The sequence below is a fragment of the Misgurnus anguillicaudatus genome, chromosome 16 (genome assembly GCF_027580225.2).
Source record: "Misgurnus anguillicaudatus chromosome 16, ASM2758022v2, whole genome shotgun sequence".
Classification (NCBI taxonomy): domain Eukaryota; kingdom Metazoa; phylum Chordata; class Actinopteri; order Cypriniformes; family Cobitidae; genus Misgurnus; species Misgurnus anguillicaudatus.
The window spans coordinates 32,680,940-32,699,641 of NC_073352.2; the positions used below are offsets into that span (position 1 = coordinate 32,680,940).

The 18,702-nt window shown below is 37.6% G+C and overlaps 3 protein-coding genes across 6 annotated transcripts in view; 2 read left to right on the forward strand and 1 right to left on the reverse strand.

Annotated features, from left to right (window-relative positions):
* The first annotated feature begins 1,017 nt into the window (after positions 1–1,017).
* Positions 1,018–13,309, forward strand: hars (histidyl-tRNA synthetase). Of its 2 annotated transcripts, XM_055178664.2 has the most exons (14): positions 1,019–1,177; positions 3,244–3,576; positions 3,798–3,887; positions 4,017–4,136; positions 4,222–4,317; positions 5,225–5,350; positions 6,190–6,297; positions 7,733–7,831; positions 8,039–8,132; positions 8,283–8,410; positions 10,418–10,699; positions 11,458–11,574; positions 12,820–12,966; positions 13,104–13,309. In XM_055178664.2, the coding sequence occupies exons 2-14, from the start codon at positions 3,466–3,468 to the stop codon at positions 13,155–13,157; spliced, it is 1,572 nt and encodes a 523-aa protein (XP_055034639.2). In that variant the 5' UTR covers positions 1,019–1,177; positions 3,244–3,465; the 3' UTR covers positions 13,158–13,309. The 2 variants fall into 2 exon arrangements, with proteins under 2 accessions (XP_055034638.1, XP_055034639.2); XM_055178663.2 differs by lacking the exon at positions 3,244–3,576 and having other exon boundaries at positions 1,018–1,177.
* An 834-nt stretch (positions 13,310–14,143) lies between these two features.
* Positions 14,144–18,407, reverse strand: dnd1 (DND microRNA-mediated repression inhibitor 1). Its single transcript, XM_055178509.2, has 5 exons — positions 18,347–18,407; positions 18,031–18,082; positions 17,711–17,816; positions 14,972–15,433; positions 14,144–14,858 (listed from the first exon to the last, which is right to left on the reverse strand). The coding sequence occupies exons 2-5, from the start codon at positions 18,052–18,054 to the stop codon at positions 14,320–14,322; spliced, it is 1,131 nt and encodes a 376-aa protein (XP_055034484.2). The 5' UTR covers positions 18,055–18,082; positions 18,347–18,407; the 3' UTR covers positions 14,144–14,319.
* Positions 17,703–18,702, forward strand: part of gfra3 (GDNF family receptor alpha 3) — a 54,045-nt gene continuing 53,045 nt past the window's right edge. The window contains exon 1 of one of the 3 annotated variants that reach the window (XM_055178504.2): positions 17,703–17,843. The gene's annotated coding sequence lies outside the window, so the exon portion shown is untranslated. Of the gene's footprint in view, positions 17,844–18,381; positions 18,501–18,702 lie in introns of those variants that run through there. The other 2 variants (XM_055178507.2, XM_055178506.2) reach the window with 2 other exon arrangements.

An 18,702-nucleotide genomic window follows, 5' to 3' on the forward strand; every position in this document is an offset into this window, starting at 1 on the left:
GAAATAAATATAAACCATGCAGCTGTTTAATATCCACAATATAATTTTGTGAAATAACAGCACTTTAACTCCAGCGTCAGCTTATGGAAATGCTTCCCCGAATATATTATTGACACTTCTTAAGTATTTTTACTTTCTACATAAAAGTAAATTTTCAAGTATTTGTATTTTATCAGTGTTTTTCTTTGGAAAACATACATTCCAAAGCATATTATCATAATTTTTACTCCACTTCATTTCATAATTTCAAGTTTTTGGTTTATATTAAATATTAAAGTACATTAAACATCTAGTATTTAAAAAGTAAAAAGTACTTTCGTACACAATTTTTATGTAATTAGGTATTAAATCAATTTTAATATGCAATATAAAAGGAATACACAGTATGATTCTATGCTTTAGAATGTAGTAAACATTTTTTAGTAAAGTAATATTTTTCCCAAGACAAACACTCTGATAAAGCACAGATGCTAGTAAAATGTAACTAATATACTCAAGTAGTGTCCACCTCTGATTATTGAGAATATTAAGATTATTTTATTATTATTATTATTTTGTGAACAAATGTATTATTATATAAATCCAATTTTTAAAAGCAGATACCAAAATTGTAAATTATGACCATTTTTGTGACTATTTTTAGTTTATTTATTAAAAAAGCTTTAGTAAATCATTTAATCTTTTATTTTGTGTGTAAATGCCATTTCTATTGTTTATATGTTGATTTTAATTTTAACGACGGCCGTTTCTCAATCCAAAGACTGCAGCCTGCGAAGGTCTCATATGCAGGCTGCATACGTCATCAGCCTGTTTTTTTAAGTTAAGTTAGCGCATTACATTCGCAAGTTATAAGCATTTTACAACAATTTACGATTAACCAAGAATAATAGTCAACTTTATAATTGTTAATATTTTGAAATAAGATCGTGTTGATGACGTATGCAGACTAGAAATGCGACCTCCGTAGGCTGCAGCCTTCGAAATTGAGAAACGGCCGATGTCCCCGAACATGAGGTGACGTATAATGTTTGCGACACCGGTAGTTTCAGTACAGTCGCAGGTTCATCATCGGCTCTCTCAAAGCACCATGGCTGACAAAGCAGAGATACAGGAGGCGATTAAAACACAAGGAGAGGTCGTCAGAAAACTGAAAGCGGAGAAAGCGAGTAAAGATCAGGTTAGTTTAAGCTTTGCTGTTTTTATAATCTTGTCTTTTTAAAGCACGCTGAGAGGAACACGTTGTAACTATTGGCAGCACGTTGTTTCTGTCATATCAGCAGTAGTGATAAAACGTTATTATTTGGATATGATTTGCATGGCTGTTTTAATAGATTGAATTGGTTGCAGTGTCCTTTGATATTTAAAACATTGATATTAGACATGCCGAATGATGCTTACAATTAGCCATCTGATGCAATCATTCAGTCATGATGGAAATCTACAGCATGTTCAGTTATGAAGAGCACAGTAAGGTATGGAGAGATGAATTTTGTAAGAAATGACCACTACACTGTACTGCTAAAACTGCTGTCATCACCATAATGTAAGCATGTGAGACAACATAGAAATGTTCATACTGACTATGGTGGAAATGACCGCTGACAGGACTTGACACAGTTCATTTGATTCCTTCATTCAATACACTTCGTTTGGATAATTACGTCATGACTTGGTCATGCGGGTTGTTTTCTTCAATGTCAATAACAAAACCACTCAGGATTTGAGAACTTAACTTATAATCAGATTAAATAATCAAATTGCTTCTGCATATAGGTTATAGTTAATTGACTGCTATCTAACTTGTGCATTGAATAAACAACATGACTCTACACAGTCACTTTTGACACCATTTGACCATGATCAAATATTTGTTTTGTTATGTAATAAATGGTAACATTGAAGGTATATAGCTGATTAATAGAGTCATATAATTAATGTACAGTCATATAATTTTTTAGCTATATCACTTTTTACAGAAAATAATATATTTTTATGGCCTGTATCACTTTGTGATTCATGACAATGAGTTCCAAATTATTAAAATGATAACCATTTGAAAAAAGCTGGAAAAAAATAGGAACTTTGGACACTAGATGTACCTGCAATTATTACATAATCACGATGTATCATCATCATAATGAAAAATATAACCATTTGAATTAATATTATATACATTTAATGTACAAAGTAATTTAATTTACATTTTTCAGCTATATAAGACACTTTTCAGAAAATAATATATTGTGTTAGGTCTGTATAACACTTAATCACAACACTTGTTTTGCAGAATGAAGGTTTTTGTTTGCATTATGTGTGTGTATTGGGTATAATAATTATGGATATATAAATACACACACATGCATGTGTATATATATTTAAGAAATATTTACGTGTGTACATTTTTATATGTATTTATAATTTATATTATATGAATACTTAATATATAGATTTTTTCTTAAGATTATACATGCATGCGTGTGTATTTATATACACATAATTATTAAACACGGTACAAACACATGATGTAAACAAAATCTTTTTATTTGCAAATGATTTGTTGTGAATAATCAATATACAGCCGTATTGTTATGGCCTGTATCACTTTTTTGATTCATGACAATGAGTTCCAAATTATTAAAATGATATAATTGCAAGTACAAAAGTACTTTTGTACTTGCAATTATATAATCTTATATGAAACATAATTTGTAGAAAAAAGATTCTGAATTATTTGAAGAGTTTCGTTGCAAAACGAGATAAATCCATTTTTTTAATTGTTCAGAAATCTCGTTTTTTGGTTGTGCATTCCAATTAATATCAATTAAAACTGCAGCTGGTTTGTTTTGATTTAAACCTTCATAACTTAAAAAATACACCTAAGTAGCACCATAAAACAATAAAATAATAACATGATAATAAACATGTTTTGACAAAAATGTAAAAAAATTGATTTATCTCGTTTGCAACCAAACTCTTCATTTAAAGTTGTCAAAAATGCCCTTATCTGAAGAAAATCACCATCAGGTTACTTATGTGCCCATACATACATACATACAGGCACTTGTGCAACTATCACAAATAGAAAAGCCCTGATTTGATTTGGTCATACTCAGTATAGATAAGAGGTATGTGGAATTATAAATGCATGCACATACTGAAATATCCGGCAGTTTGAGGACGGTGGGTGATTTTTCTCATGTTTTGCTTCCTCGTTGCCATGATGTCTCTCTCGCGGGACCATAGTGACAGGGTTGCTCACCACTTTTCTCCTGTTCTTCCTGCTTGTTGCCACGGATACCACCATCATCCTCATCCTCCACATCTCTTCACTGCACACCTGGACTGTCGCTGCTGTCCGTGGGATATGATTGGATGATTCTGCTGTGATCCCGTGGATGACTCTTTGTGATTGCGTTATTGCTGACTGTGTGAATTCTGGTGCTGGTGTTGGGTTTGGATTGCATAATGAACACTCTGGGGTTGATCTCCATGCGCATGTGTGCTGGACTGATGGGCCGTCGGACCATCACGCATCTGCGATCTATACGCCATTCTTCTGGAATGACTTTATCACAGGTAATACATTTCCTTTTTTTATACACAAAGTCTAAACAAAGCTGGCAAATCTGCTGTCTTTTGTCTGTTCTTCTCTTATGTATACCATCTCTTTCCTACTACAAGACTCAAAGAATATAAGTTTATAATACTAGAATAAATTGCATAATGTATATAACACTTTTTTGATTATATATATTGTTAAATATAATAGTAATTTTCATGCTGTTTTATGGTTTTAGATTGATGAAGAAGTTGCCAAACTGTTGGCGCTTAAAGCGCAGCTGGGTGGAGATGAGGGCAAACACACATTTGTTCTCAAAACAGCCAAGGTAAAACAAAAAAATGATTAACATTTGTGACATTTCATGCATTTAAGTTTGTTTAGTAAAGACATAGGTCTTATTGTGGTATTGCAAGCCTTTCTCCGTCTCCTTACCTTTCTGTATCTTTTTCCATAGGGGACCAGGGACTATAACCCCAAGCAGATGGCTATAAGAGAAAAGGTTTTCAACATCATCATCAACTGCTTTAAACGTCATGGTGCTGAAACCATTGATACTCCCGTCTTTGAGCTGAAGGTCTCTTGAACAGTGACAGATGAGTTTATTCAATTGTTTCTACAATAATTATTTAATAACAACTCATCTCATCGGCTTTGTGAAGGAAACTTTAACAGGAAAGTACGGAGAGGACTCCAAACTTATCTACGATCTAAAGGACCAGGGCGGGGAACTTCTTTCCTTGAGATATGACCTTACTGTATCCTTGAAAATGTGTTTCCAATGATCTTACACGACAGCGGTTTTAGCCATAAACTGGAAAGTTTCTATGCGGTTTGGCTGCTCGTACAAAATGTCAGCGTTTTGGGGTCTAGAAAACGCAAACTTTTAAAGATGATCACCGTCTAGTTAAAATCAATATTTGGGTCAATGACGTGACGTTAATTATTTTGTGTCCGTATGGTTCAATTAAAATGGTTACAATTTTAAATTTGCAGATTACTTGCATACATTTTTTTTTAAGGACCAAGTCTAAAATTTCTGGTTTTATTTCATTTTAAAAGAATATTTGGGGGATAATTGCTAAAATGTCAATGTGGTGGAACCGGTCTGTGTCAATTGGTGTAACTAGTATATTTTAAAATGTAAATATAAATATATTCATAAAAAAATTTGAAATAATATATAATCATCTAGTTTAGTGTAAAATGATTTTTTACATAAATGTTTATCATTTGTCAAAGATTATTTAGAAAACAGAGCTGTTTTCAGCATATGGCAGGACAAATATTACAAAAACACATTAAAATTTACATTTAGAAATAACTAATAAAATGTATATTTTAAAATGATTTTTTTATGATTACGCTTACATGCCATCAAGGTGGATAAAATATTTAATATTTCTCATTCTTTGGCGCAATTTAGTGGTTACACCATTTGACATTTTCAGGTCCATTCAGTCTTAACTTTCATAAAAATGGTGCAAATGTAATTTTTTTATTGCATAAAATTAACATAAATGCACTATGTGCATGGAAATAAATCTTATGCATGCTTTGAAACAAGTTTTTTTTAAAGATTTTTGAATTCTCATCGTGCCAAACTGTTTGTGTCACTGACCGATTTACGTTGTACACAATTCAATCCTTGACTCCTCCCATCAGGTCCCATTTGCACGCTATCTAGCAATGAACAAGATTACCAATATCAAACGCTACCACATCGCCAAAGTGTACCGCAGAGACAACCCAGCCATGACCCGTGGCAGATACAGGGAGTTTTACCAATGTGTGAGTTACCTAAACCGTCTTTTATTGTTTGTTACATAAAGTTAATTTTCTAACAGAGAAAATTATATATTTTTACTCAAGTTTGTCTAATTTTCTTCTTTGAGGGGAAGGGTGGATTTATAATTTTTTATGATTTTGCATTTGGCAAATGTAGTGCTGCCTCACGATTAGTCGCGACTAATCATTTGCAGAATAAAAGTTTTTGTTTACATAATATATGTGGGTGTACTGTGTATAATAATTATGTATAAATGCACACAGACATACGCATGTATGTAAATAAGAAACATTTGCATGTGTATATACATGTTTACATTTATATATAATTTAAATTATATATAAATAAAAATATTTATTATATAAATGTATATTTTTCTTAAAATTATACATGTATGTGTTTGTATTTACATATACATAATTATTATACACAGTAAACACACATATATTATGTAAACAAAAACTTTTATTCTGCAAACGATTAGTCGTAACTAATCGTGAGGCAGCACTTGGCAAATGCTTTTTTTAAACTTTAAATGCCATACACTAGGAATCAAACCCTTGATCCACACATATTGGAGCTCATATAGGAGTTACAGGTTCGAATCCAGGGCTGTTTCATGATCATTTACATTTATGCATTATCCAAAGTGACTTCCAGTGCATTATATAGAGTTATACATACTGGGTTCATTAAGCTGCCAACGCGATGCTCTACCACTGAGCTATACAGGAACGCATTCCTTACTTTCTTTTTTCAGAAATATTCAAAATGAGCTAATAGTATTATGTTCTGATAGCTAGATCTTAATCTAAACAGAAGGTGTTTCTTGTCGCTACAGGATTTCGACATTGCGGGTCAGTATGACGCGATGATCCCTGACGCCGAGTGTCTTAAGATCGTCTACGAGATCCTGAGCGAATTAGATCTGGGAGATTTTCGCATCAAGGTTGGTAGCTGATTAACGCAAATTTTCTTGAGCACATTGAAGTGGATGTTGTTGGGTTAAAGGTGCAATGTGTAATTTTTTAGAAGGATCTCTTTTGACAGAAATGCAAAATAATATACAAAACTAAATTATCAGGGGTGTATAAAGACCTTTCATAATGAACCGTTATGTGTTTATTGCCTTAGAATGAGACGTTTAATCTACATACACTGCAGGTCCCCTTACATGGAAGCCGCCATTTTGTGCAGCCATGTTTCTACAGAAGCCCTTAACGACAAACTTTTTTTATTAAATTGTCTTCAACGATGACATGTTTGTCTGGTGGCGGCTACCTTAGCTTCTCTATGTGTTTCAAAAGCGAGAGGTGAGCAGTGGACTGAGCCATTAGTAGCAATTCGCAACCTCACCACTAGATGCCGCTAAAATTTACACACTGCACCTTTAAATACTGTGATTCTTAAAGGTGCTGTTAAATGTAAACCTATGTATTTACCTAGGCATAGATGATGAATAAGAGTTCTGTACATGTTAATGACATATCGTCAGTTTCAAACGCGTTTGTTTCCTTCTTCTAATGTAAACCTTGTGCATGCAAAAGACCGCTGACCAAAGGCCAATCTCAACATAACACAGACTGTGACGTTACAGCTGAGATGTACGCCCCAACATTAAATTAATTGCAATGTTGTTACAATGCTAAAAACACAGTTGTGACTTTTGAGGTAGCGCTATATGCTAGTTAATGTTATATGCTAATGTTTGGGCTGAAGTTCTGCCATTGACATTACAGTGACGTTTCGCAGGTCCAAAACTTACTTAGAAGCGTCCATTAAGGGGGTCGCAGACCGGCCGCGCAGCTCAGCGCCGCGTCGTGTTGCGTCTAGGACAACTCGGAGATATCGTAAACCGGAAGTGCACATTAAATAGCGCGAGCTTCGTCAGATAGCGTCTACTTCAAAATGCAAAATATACATTAGCAGCCAATGTTAATCGTTAATGATTTGGGACAAAAATGATGTTATTTAGCTGGGCGGCCACCTGTCGGCGCTGATGTGCGTATTCTCATAGAAAGCAATGTGTTCGAGTTTTTAGAACGGCGCGGCGCTGAGCTGCGCGTCTGGTGTGCGACCCCCTTATCAGCCACCAACCAATTTATTATTCATCAAAATCTATATCTTTATCTGATACAGACTAAAACATAAGGTCTGTTTACACACACAGAGCTACTCAAATGAGCTGCTCTGAGAAACAGCCAATCAAAGCAGAGCTCAACATTATTATTCATGACCCTTTCAAATAAGGTGTTTTAATGTAAGGGCGAATTCTAGGGTTGTAAATGGACATGTAAAAATGTTTTGCAATTAATAAAGCTTCTATGTAGATATCAGAAAACAATTTAACAGATTATTTCAATGCATTCTTTGGCACCTTTAAGGTGAACGACAGGCGCATTCTAGACGGGATGTTCGCTGTGTGTGGCGTTCCCGATGAGAAGTTTCGGACGATCTGCTCCACGGTGGACAAACTGGACAAGGTGAGAGACCTAATGATGCTAGCTTTAAATAATTTAACACTCGCATCTGTCCAAAGTCACTAACAATTAAGTATTGAAGATTGGAACGAGCATAAAATAGGAGATACCGGCTATTAAAGAGAAAGCTGTTGTTTGTTTGTTGTCATTAAAAGTGTGCAGATTTGATTTATTTCAATGGATGTGTATTTGTATGCATTTGCTTTGCAGATGGCCTGGGAGGATGTAAAAAACGAGATGGTAAACGAGAAGGGTCTTTCGGAAGATGCAGCCGATCAGATCGGGGGTTACGTCAGCATGCAAGGTAAACTTCATTTACCATCAGTCACAGTCAATTTATCCCAGCAGAGTCATTCACCTGACTGGTGCTTTCCTCCATCCGCCAATTACTATACAAATCAACCATATCTCTCTTGCATCCGTTTGCCTCTTTAATAATTTTTTTGATTTTTAGGTGGGAAGGATCTGGCTGAGCGACTGCTTCAGGATCCCAAACTTTCCAAGAGCAAGCAGGCCTGTGCTGGGCTTACAGATATGAAACAGCTCTTTACCTACCTCGAGCTCTTTCAGGTCACAGACAAGGTATAAGGTCAAGGGCGTATATATGTATTAAACCTTGATGTTTATTGGCCATTATTACATGGCTTTTTGGAATGCTTGATTCTGATTGACCAGTCACAACATTTGCAGGTTTGTTATTCTCAGATAACAACTGCTAAAAGCTAATAAGACACTGTAACCCGGGATGTTTTAAATTATTTTGACAGGTTAAGTTTTAATATTACACAAAAACTACTAATAAATATGTCTTTAAAGGAAAACACCACAGTTTTTTAAATATTTTGCTATGTTCTTGCATCAACTTAGATGAATGAATACATGCCTATCTTTTTTCAATGCGTGCACTTAATCTTTGCACAGCGTGTTGTAAATGTGTTAGCATTTAGCCTAGCCCCATTCATTCCTTAGGATCCAAACAGGGATGAATTTAGAAGACACCAAACACTTCCATGTTTTCCCGATTTAAAGACTGTTACATGAGTAGTTAGATGAGTGAGTATGGTGGCACAAAATAAAACTTTTGTTTGGAGCAATAGGAATGAATGGGGCTAGGCTAAATGCTAACACATTCACGAAGCGCTGTACAAAGGTTAAAGGAATAGTCTACTCATTTTCAATATTAAAATATGTTATTACCTTAACTTAGAATTGTTGATACATCCCTCTATCATCTGTGTGCGTGCACGTAAGCGCTGGAGCGCGCTGCGACACTTCGATAGCATTTAGCTTAGCCCCATCCATTCAACGGCACCATTCAGAGACAAAGCTAGAAGCGACCAAACACATCAACGTTTTTCCTATTTAAGACGAGTAGTTATACGAGCAAGTTTGGTGGTACAAAATAAAACGTAGCGCTTTTCTAAGCGGATTTAAAAGAGGAACTATATCCCATGGCGTACTAGCACTTTTGGGAGCACTTCGACTCGCCTGAAAAGTCCGCTCCCCTTCTCACTCTCATAATGGGAGAGGGAGGGTGTTACTGCGCCGAGTCGAAGTACTCCCAAAAGTGCTATCACGCCATAAAATATAGCTCCTCTTTTAAATCCGCTTAGAAAAGCGCTACGTTTTATTTTGTACCACCAAACTTGCTCGTATAACTACTCGTCTTAAATAGGAAAAACGTTGATGTGTTTGGTCACTTCTAACTTTATCTCTAAATGGTACCATTGAATGAATGGGGCTAAGCTAAATGCTATCGAAGCGTCGCAGCGCGCTCCAGCGCTTACGTGCACGCACACAGATGATAGAGGGATGTGTCAACAATTCTTAGTTAAGGTAGTAACATATTTTAATATTGAAAATAAGTAGACTATTCCTGTAAGTGCACGCATTGAAAAAAGACAGGTATGTATTAATTCATCTAAGTTGAGGTAAGAACATAGTAAAATATTGAAAAACGGTGGTGTTTTCCTTTAAATAACATATACGACATTATATTTACAAATGATTAAACCGAATTAAAACCAAATCCTTGTCTTATCTTAAAAAATAAACGGGTTTTCCTCGCAAAAGGTCTGCATTCATTACAAATATTTCAAATTAATATTTAATGTTCCTTACCTTACTTATGAGGTAAATAGCCGTGAAATAAGCAGGATAATGTACAGGGTTGTTATCGTGAAATAAGCTCCCTCAATATGATATAAGATGATACTGCTTATTTGTGCGATAACAACTGGCTGCCTATACATTATCCCTTACATAACGTATACAATGCAGGTATGCATATTTAAGTAAAGCCTTACTTGAGCCACACCTTTTCTGCAAGAATAAAGCAGCTGGCTAGGACAAAAACTCTGATTAACTTGGAAGAGTCGATACTTGCGCTTTATGACCCATTGCATAAGATTTGCACACGCTATAAAATTTATTACAGTGTTTTTCCATTTCAGTAAATACAGTTATAATTTGATGTTCATTATTACGGCTTTTCACTGTCTCGCATCTGTGATGTTTCTAACGAAGCACCGCTTGTACTTTTTGTTGCCACCATTAATTTTTAAATCTCTCTTCCCCCTCTCTCTCTAGGTTGTGTTTGATCTGAGTCTCGCTCGAGGTCTGGATTATTACACTGGTGTGATTTATGAGGCAGTTCTGTCCCAGACGGTACCAGCGTCAGCATCCACGGGCGCCGAGCAGAACGGGGCGGCGGCGGGCGATGAGGCGGGCGTTAGCGTCGGCAGCGTGGCAGGTGGGGGGCGATACGACGGTCTGGTGGGCATGTTCGACCCCAAAGGCAGAAAAGTGCCATGTGTGGGTGTCAGCATTGGAATCGAGAGAATCTTCTCCATCATGGAGCAGAAGGCTGAGGTGAGAGAGAGATGTTTTTCAGTCGGGGGGCAAAAATGGCCTTTTTTTTAACTCTTTCCCCGCCATTGTCGAATTGTCTCTTTAATTAAGAGAAAATGTATCACAGCCAATGCAATTTTCTCAACTAATATTTTAAGAAACCTAACCATATTTGAGAGGTGCTTAAAAGAGAACAATAAAAAAAGATAAAAGATTATTTTAAATCAAAGGGACTGTTCTTTCAGTTGATATATTGTATGTTTATATATTTAAAGAATATATTTTTCTGTAAGGCATAAAACTTTTGTGAAAATAATAAAAAATACTGGTGCTGGCTGGCAACTTATTTTTAAATGCTGGTGGGAAAGAGTTAAAGGGTTTAAAACAGTAAATGCAATATATTGTGCTCTAACTGCTGCACTGGGAGGAAGTATTTAATTTTTTTTAATTTTATTAACATAGCAGACAGAAAAAAGAAAGAAATAAAATGAAAAGAAATAAAATAAATAAATAATAATAATAATAATAATAAAAAGAAAAAAAAAAATACAGCAAATTAAGTCAAGTCAGTCCATGGTCACAGATCACGATAATTTTTTAAAGTTATGTAAACATGGCATTTGGCAGATTTAAAGTGCATTCCAGCTATATATTTTTATCAGTATGTGTATTCCCTGGGATTCGAACCCACAACTTTTTCAGCTTCTAATGCAATGCTGTAAAAACTGTGTTACACTTTATATACATAAACAAATCATGTTGTGGTCTGTCTCATCCAGGCGTCTTCAGAGAAAGTCCGTACCACAGAAACGCAAGTGTTGGTGGCTTCAGCGCAGAAGAATCTTTTAGAAGAAAGACTCAAGCTGACCACCGAGCTTTGGAATGCCGGAATAAAGGTAAGAGGTGTCACGCACATCCCAGGCCTTATCTTCAACTCTGACAGTGCGTTCACACCAGACGCGGTAGGCGCGGCAAGCGCGAGTGATTTACATGTTAAGTCAATGCATGAAGAAAGAAGCGATTAGGCATCCTGCGGTACACGCGGAAACACATGAGTTGAAAAATCTGTACTTCGGCGGATTTCGGCGCCGCGTTGACCAATCAGGATCTTGCTGTAGTAGTGACGTGATTACAGGAAGCGAGCGTAATGGCGGAGTCTCAGCGGAGTCGTAGAAGCCCCTCCCATAACGCGAATTTCCACGTGAACTCAAATGTTCAAGCGCCCAAATACGCGCAAATAGTGTGTTTTTGCCGCCTCTACCGCGGCTGGTGGGAATGCACTTTAACTTTCGATAGTGCGTTCACACCAGACTCGGCAGAAACGTGCTATTCGCGTGTAGTTGGGCGCTTGAACATTTTGGGTTTGCTTGCGTCATTCGCGCGGGAAGTTCTAGTCATTCGAGACATTCACGTGGAGGTTTGTGTCATGGGAGGGGCTTCTGCGACTACGCTCGCTTCCTGTAATCACGTCACGAACAGGCTCCTGATTGGTTAACGCGGCTATTTTTCTGAAGAAGTTTTTCAACTCACATGTTTCTCGTGGCATCGCTCAAAGTTTGCGCGAATGAGGCAGATTGGCGTCTACCACGTCGCACTAAACGCCCCACGAGGCCGCTAGATGTTTAAATTAACTTAACATTGAAATATTGCAACGTAGACACCAAACGAGGGGCATCGCGTTACTCGCTCTACATTACTCGCGAGATTTAACTCGTGTCATGCAAATTTTTTGCTTGAGTTACATTTATATATTATATTTTCAAACGTGTTTGAGGCCAGTAGCGCGTTTCGCGGCAAACGCACCACCCATATCGCATCATTCGCATCGGCCCACGCGAGGATGCGTATTTGCATTGACTTTGTATGTAATCTATTCGCGCAAATCGTTGAACTCACGTTTGGTGTGTATGCCCCATAAGGCAGTGATTCTTTACACCCTTGCATCCCACAAAGAAAATTCAACCACTATTCTATTCTATGAAATGTCATAAAACTGGGCCCCCCAGCACCCTCTCACGCCGCCCTCTCCAGTTTGAGAACCACTGCACTGCACTAAGGCAAATCACAGTAAATTTTCAGTAGCTTCGTTCACTTTGGCCCGGTGTACTGCTAAGAGTCAGACTCTGTGTGTTGTGTTACAGGCTGAAGTTTTATATAAGAAAAACCCAAAACTGTTGAGTCAGCTTCAACACTGTGAGGAAACTGGAATTCCACTAGTTGCTATTTTAGGAGAGCAGGAGCTTAAAGACGGAGTCGTCAAACTGCGCAACGTCGCCAGCCGAGAAGAGGTAAGTTGATAAACATAAACAGTATATTCTTAAAAAAATTATATACAAAAATATATTTTATTTGTGATGTTGAAATGACTCAAGATAATTGTCTTTGTGAAACTCAAGCCCTGATAGTTTTGTTTGATCTTCTGCAGGTGGATGTGCCCAGACTAAATCTGGTTGACGAGATCAAAAAACGGACCTTGTAATCTTGGAAATGTTCACAAAGGAGGATGGACCGGTTTACCACACACCAGTTGTCTAACATGTATCTATATAGAGAAGTCATATACAAATTTGCCTGTTCCTTAAAAATGTGCTCGTCTTACATCAGATCTCTCAATAAAAAACACTTAAAACATTTTTGTGTTGTCGTGTGTTATTTATCTCCCCCTTATGTCAGTCACGTGTTTTAACAACAATTGTCACGGATTCTAAATGGCCAGCTGCGACATTTGCATGTTTGTTATTAACGCGGATGCTGCAAATCATTTTGACGGGTACAGTTTATTATTAAACAAAAATTAAGTATGTTTTAATAACATATGACATATTTACAAATGATTAAACCAAATAGTGTGTTTGTGATATTTGAACTTCTTGTCTTAAAACCAAAAATAAACTGGTTTTCGCGGAAAGTCTACACAGTCGTTAAAAATTAGCTAATAAAATATTTTTATTTAACTTACTTATGAGGTTAATAGCCGGGTAAGAAGCAGGATAATGTATAGGCAGCCGGTTGTTATTGCAAAATAAGCTCTTTCACTGTGATAAAAGACCCTCTGCATCGGGTTATTTGTGCGATAACAACCTACTGCCTATACGTTATCTCGTACATACTTATCATCTTACAAGACCTGACATATAAACATGGTCAGAGAAACAACAAACACAATTTTTTGTTGAACTAATTTACTGTACAAAAGTCATTTTAGTCAGTACAGCCCATCAAACAAGGCAACATAAAGCACACCATGCAAAATCAAACAAAACCGTGAAGAAAAAACAAACAAGTGAACAATTCAAAAACATTCAGAATAATAAATTGTGAAAACAAGCAAAGTCATCCAAATATGATGGGCCATACTGTAAAACAACATACAAATGATTAATATTACTTGTTAAAACATTGTAAAACATACCATAGACAAAACAAAACATTTTTTTCAACAAATAAAATGGCACTAAATTAAAGATCTGGAAAAACATGACCCCTGCCTGTTTACGCAGTTAACAAAACGCATCTGTTTTATCACAAATTTCAACCTGTTCTCTTGAAACTAGAACCCCTCAACAGTGCATGCCTTCAAAACCGTAATACTGAACGTTAAACTGATAACACAGCCGAAGCAGAAAGATCGCCGACGGCCGTTAGAAAGGTTGCCAACGCGCAGCCGTGTATATGGTTTGGATCACTTGCTCGGCAGTGGCTCGATGAACTTCCCCCTTCATGGCCCGAGCGCTCGTACCTGGCAGGATCTGGACAGAACCGTACAGGGGAAAAGAAAGCGCCGGGATCATGACCTTGTACGTGAAATAGAGAAAGCCGTCAGGGCCGATGTGATTGTATCGTGCTTCGTATCGTGGCGTTCCGAGTTTGTTCACCTCGCAGAGCCACTTCAGCTGAGATGCAGCATCACGTCTCGCGGGACTTTGACTTATCGGCTCGTTCCTCGGCTGGGTGACAGGAGCGCCGACCGCTCGGATGAAGGGCTGGGGGGCGGTGTGGGTCGGGATTATGTGATGGGATGGCTGAGGGTGCAGATGGGAAAAGGGTTTGGAGAGGGGTTTAAGATTGGGTGGGGCAGAAGGGGCGTTGTCTTGTTTTGTCATTTTCTCGACATTCTTGGACTTCGCAGTGAAAGTCATCCATCTTACAGTGACGGACATGCCGTACTGCTTCTTCAATGCTGAAAGCAATCAGAAATAAATGTTAAGAGATGAATTAGCCTGGTATACAAAACTATTTTTAATTGACATCAACATGTAATCCAACAGATTATTACGTTTCCTCATTACATACCTTCAACCAATACTTTGTTAGCCATAGATGCAGCGATATGGGTGAAGTAGCTGACCACAGCCGCGACCTCTCTCCCTTTAGGCCCGCTAAACTTCAGCGTGACATCCTCCACGCCCTCCGAGATCTGTCGAAGCATCATCAGCAGTTCATCCTGGCTAACGTCGGGTGGCAGGTCCTCAATCCACAGCTGCCTCTTCTCCATGCTCCTGCGCACCATCAGTCGAACCCCATCCGCTATCCGGTGCTGGTTGAGGGTCTTAACTGCAGTTATGGCCGTGACCTGGTCGCCGTACTTGGCGTAGGCGAAGCCGCGGTTCTGCCCACTGAAGTTCATCATGAGACGAAACTCGTATAGAGTGCCGACACTCTGGAAGAGCGGGATTAGGGTGTCCTCAAAGACGTTACGTGGAATATGACTGATGAAGACCTCGCAGCCTGGCCCTGGAGCAGGGCCGTGCCAGCCTGAAGGAATAGAGGAATTAAAATTAGACTTGAATAATCCAGATTAGATCAGTAGTTCATGGGTTAAGCACAGGGTGTTGGATTAAAAGATGAGATATAGTTGCAAACTCTAGTTAACCAAATCAATTTAAAGGACAAGTTCGGTATTTTACGCTTGAGGCCCTGTTTTCGGATTGTTTATGGTGAAGTAGAGGGGTTTTGACTGAAATTTGGACATATGATGCTGGGTTTTCGGGTGTTTCTTGTATCACCCCCACCTCTACAATGGCTGCATAGGTGCACTGGAACAATCCTTCCTAAAATGCATTAAACTTTTGTTTACAAAGACGTGAAACTCACCGAGTGGTCAGGGGTGTTCACTGATATGCTCACACAAAAATCGCTGCAAAAGATGCTTTTCAACAGGTGTTTTAGCATTTGTTGTTAACTTGTGGACCTATTTTTCCAAACGCCTCACACCCATATATTCTTCCGCTGAGAGCTTGAATAATAGACACTCCAGCCCAGTTGGTGGCGATAATCCACCTTTGCCAATACAAACAAAGTTCCCGGCGGCAGAGTAATACCGTACCTCACAGCACATCTAATACAAGTCAATGTAGTTGGAGAAAATCTATGATAAAACCTGTTGGAAAGCATCTTTTGCAGCGATTTTTGTGTGAGCATATCAGTAAACACCCCTGACCACTCGCTGAATTTCACGTTTTTGTAAACGAAAGTTTAATGCATTTTAGGAAGGATTGTTCCAGTGCACCTATGCAGCCATTGTAGAGATGGGGAATGATACAACAAACACCCGAAAATTCTCGGGCCAGCATCATATGTCCAAATTTCAGTCAAAACCGATAAACAATCTGAAAACAGGGCTTTAAGTGTAAAATACCAAACTTGTCCTTTAAGAGACAGAGGATTTTGGCTTTGTACAACTGAATGTACATAAACATTTTTGTTGGTAAATTGTGTTAAGTTCCCCCAAAGTTCCTATTAAATCAGACTTGAAATTTAATAAGTATTTTTATAGCGTAAATTTGATATTAGCATTTAAATGTACAAACTCTCACTTATTCTAATATGGATCAATAATTTTTATGACATTTTGCACTTCTGCTTATTAGATTCCAGGCTGTGATGTAAACTTTATCTGCTATTGTTAAAATGTATTACAAAGCTGTACATTTTAGGTGGGGCCTTTAGCAAGTAAACACACTAGCATACAGATTAAAGTGTTTCTGGACAGGTTGGGGCAAGTTGTCACACGCGTTTTCCACGTTAACTGCAACTTCTGTCAGCAATTTAATAAATTTTCCCTTTCGTATTTGGTTTAATATTTCCCTTAATATTTTCTAGATGTTTTAATACCGTAGATTTCAAATGCATACGTTGTGTATATAAATTTATGTTGTTCGGTTTTATACGACTCTGCGCAAACCCATCGGCGTATGACATCACCGCTGTGCTTTTGAATAGCTCTCGCGACACTTTGACGTCAGATGTAGATCGCTGTGCGCAGCGCTGCCTGAACTCAAACACAGGTCCATCTCACAAGTATACAAAACCTAAACCGGGTGTCTGGTAACAAAAACTTGACAAACTTGGGGGCGCTACAGGACAGGGGTGTAAATCTGTACCGAATCTGGCGTTCAGATGAATAAAACTAACAAACTTTACACTGCTATTTCTAATTCATTTCTTCTGCATTTAACTTGCTTAAATCTCACTTTAAACGATTCGTAAACCAATCAGGTTATTTAACAAAACGAGTAAAAACAAACTATGTATAAAATGTGATCAATAAGTCATGTTTTTACATTAACTCCCAAAATAATCAATTCAACTTTCTTAATAAATTAGATGATCGTCACTAGTAAAAATGATAAATATAAAGCTAAAATAACAGTGCAGTCTTTTTGATTATACTTAATGTCAACAAACTGAAACTGATATTAAATTAATTGAACGCTGAAGATGATTGACAGCCTAATTAATTTCACGTGTGCGCTTTACAACAAGTGTTCACAAGATGGCTACAATGTAATCACTACCACGAGCCTGTTACTTTCTAACAGTTAATTTGACGAAGATTTACGCCCAAGCTCATAATATACATCTCCTGCATGTACTCTAATCTATGCAACGACAGAAAATTTATATTTTATAAGGGATTACATGTGATTTTCCTTTGATCCGTCTCATGCAATGCGAGATAAGAGCTTGTTTTTTTTAATTAGCCTACATAAACACGATGACAGTACAGATGAAGAGTAGCAGCCTACACACCCGGAGGAGGACCACCATATTTCCTCTGACCGTTGACCTGTGTTAGGGTGGTGGAGGATTTTTGCATCCACTCCTTCAGAGCCTTCAGTGCATGCGGGTTGAAAAGCTGCGAACGATAAAGATGTATTTGCAGGTGATGTAATGCATGCAAATCGCATAAATTGCACTCAACATCAAACACACGAAGAAAATCTCCTCAGCTCGTTTGAGCCTAATTCAACACTTCAAAGCGAAAAGTTTTGACAAACACACTTTGATCTTTCTGCGAGTGCTGTGTTTATAAATATATTGTGTAAATAAAACGGGTACACGTCGTTTACCTGTAGCAGATCTGCTCCTTCCATTGCGTTTGCTGCTTATGAGACGACGCACCTGTAAATTGATGAAAGAGTGAGTCAAGGAAAGGTCAATAGGATGAACCCCATGATTCCAGTAGAGAGGACTATTGGACAAATTTAAGAGAAGTGGGCGTATTCGACAGAAAGCGCTCAAATTTCAGGCCCAAAACAACTGTGAATAATATGATGCTGAACCAATTGAGAAGACCAACAAACTAGCTTTTAAAGATACAAATATACATGTTTGTACTAGTTTTTATTTTAATGTAACTTTTTGAAACCGAATCAACAGTCTTACACGTGTTTAATAGTCGAGGTTCCCCTAAAAGTCTGGGTTCGTGATTTGTGACGTTCTCCTCTTCGCCAGCGGATGGCAGTCTTGCACGTGACGTGATACGCGCCTTGACGAAATCATATTTTGTAAGCACGCTTTGTCGTTTTTTTTCTAGATTGTAAGTATGCAAGCTCAACTTTTTTATACCTTTTAAATTATTTGATAAAAAGTGTTTTATTAGATGTCCTGCTGTGGTGAATTGGTAACGGGTCATGACCTCTGTCCCATAAAGCTGTCTCCTGAGAAAAACTGCAGTGAGTGCATGACAAGATTTGTGTTTGTTGATCTTGGATGTATGTTGGTTATGCAAGGCATTTTGT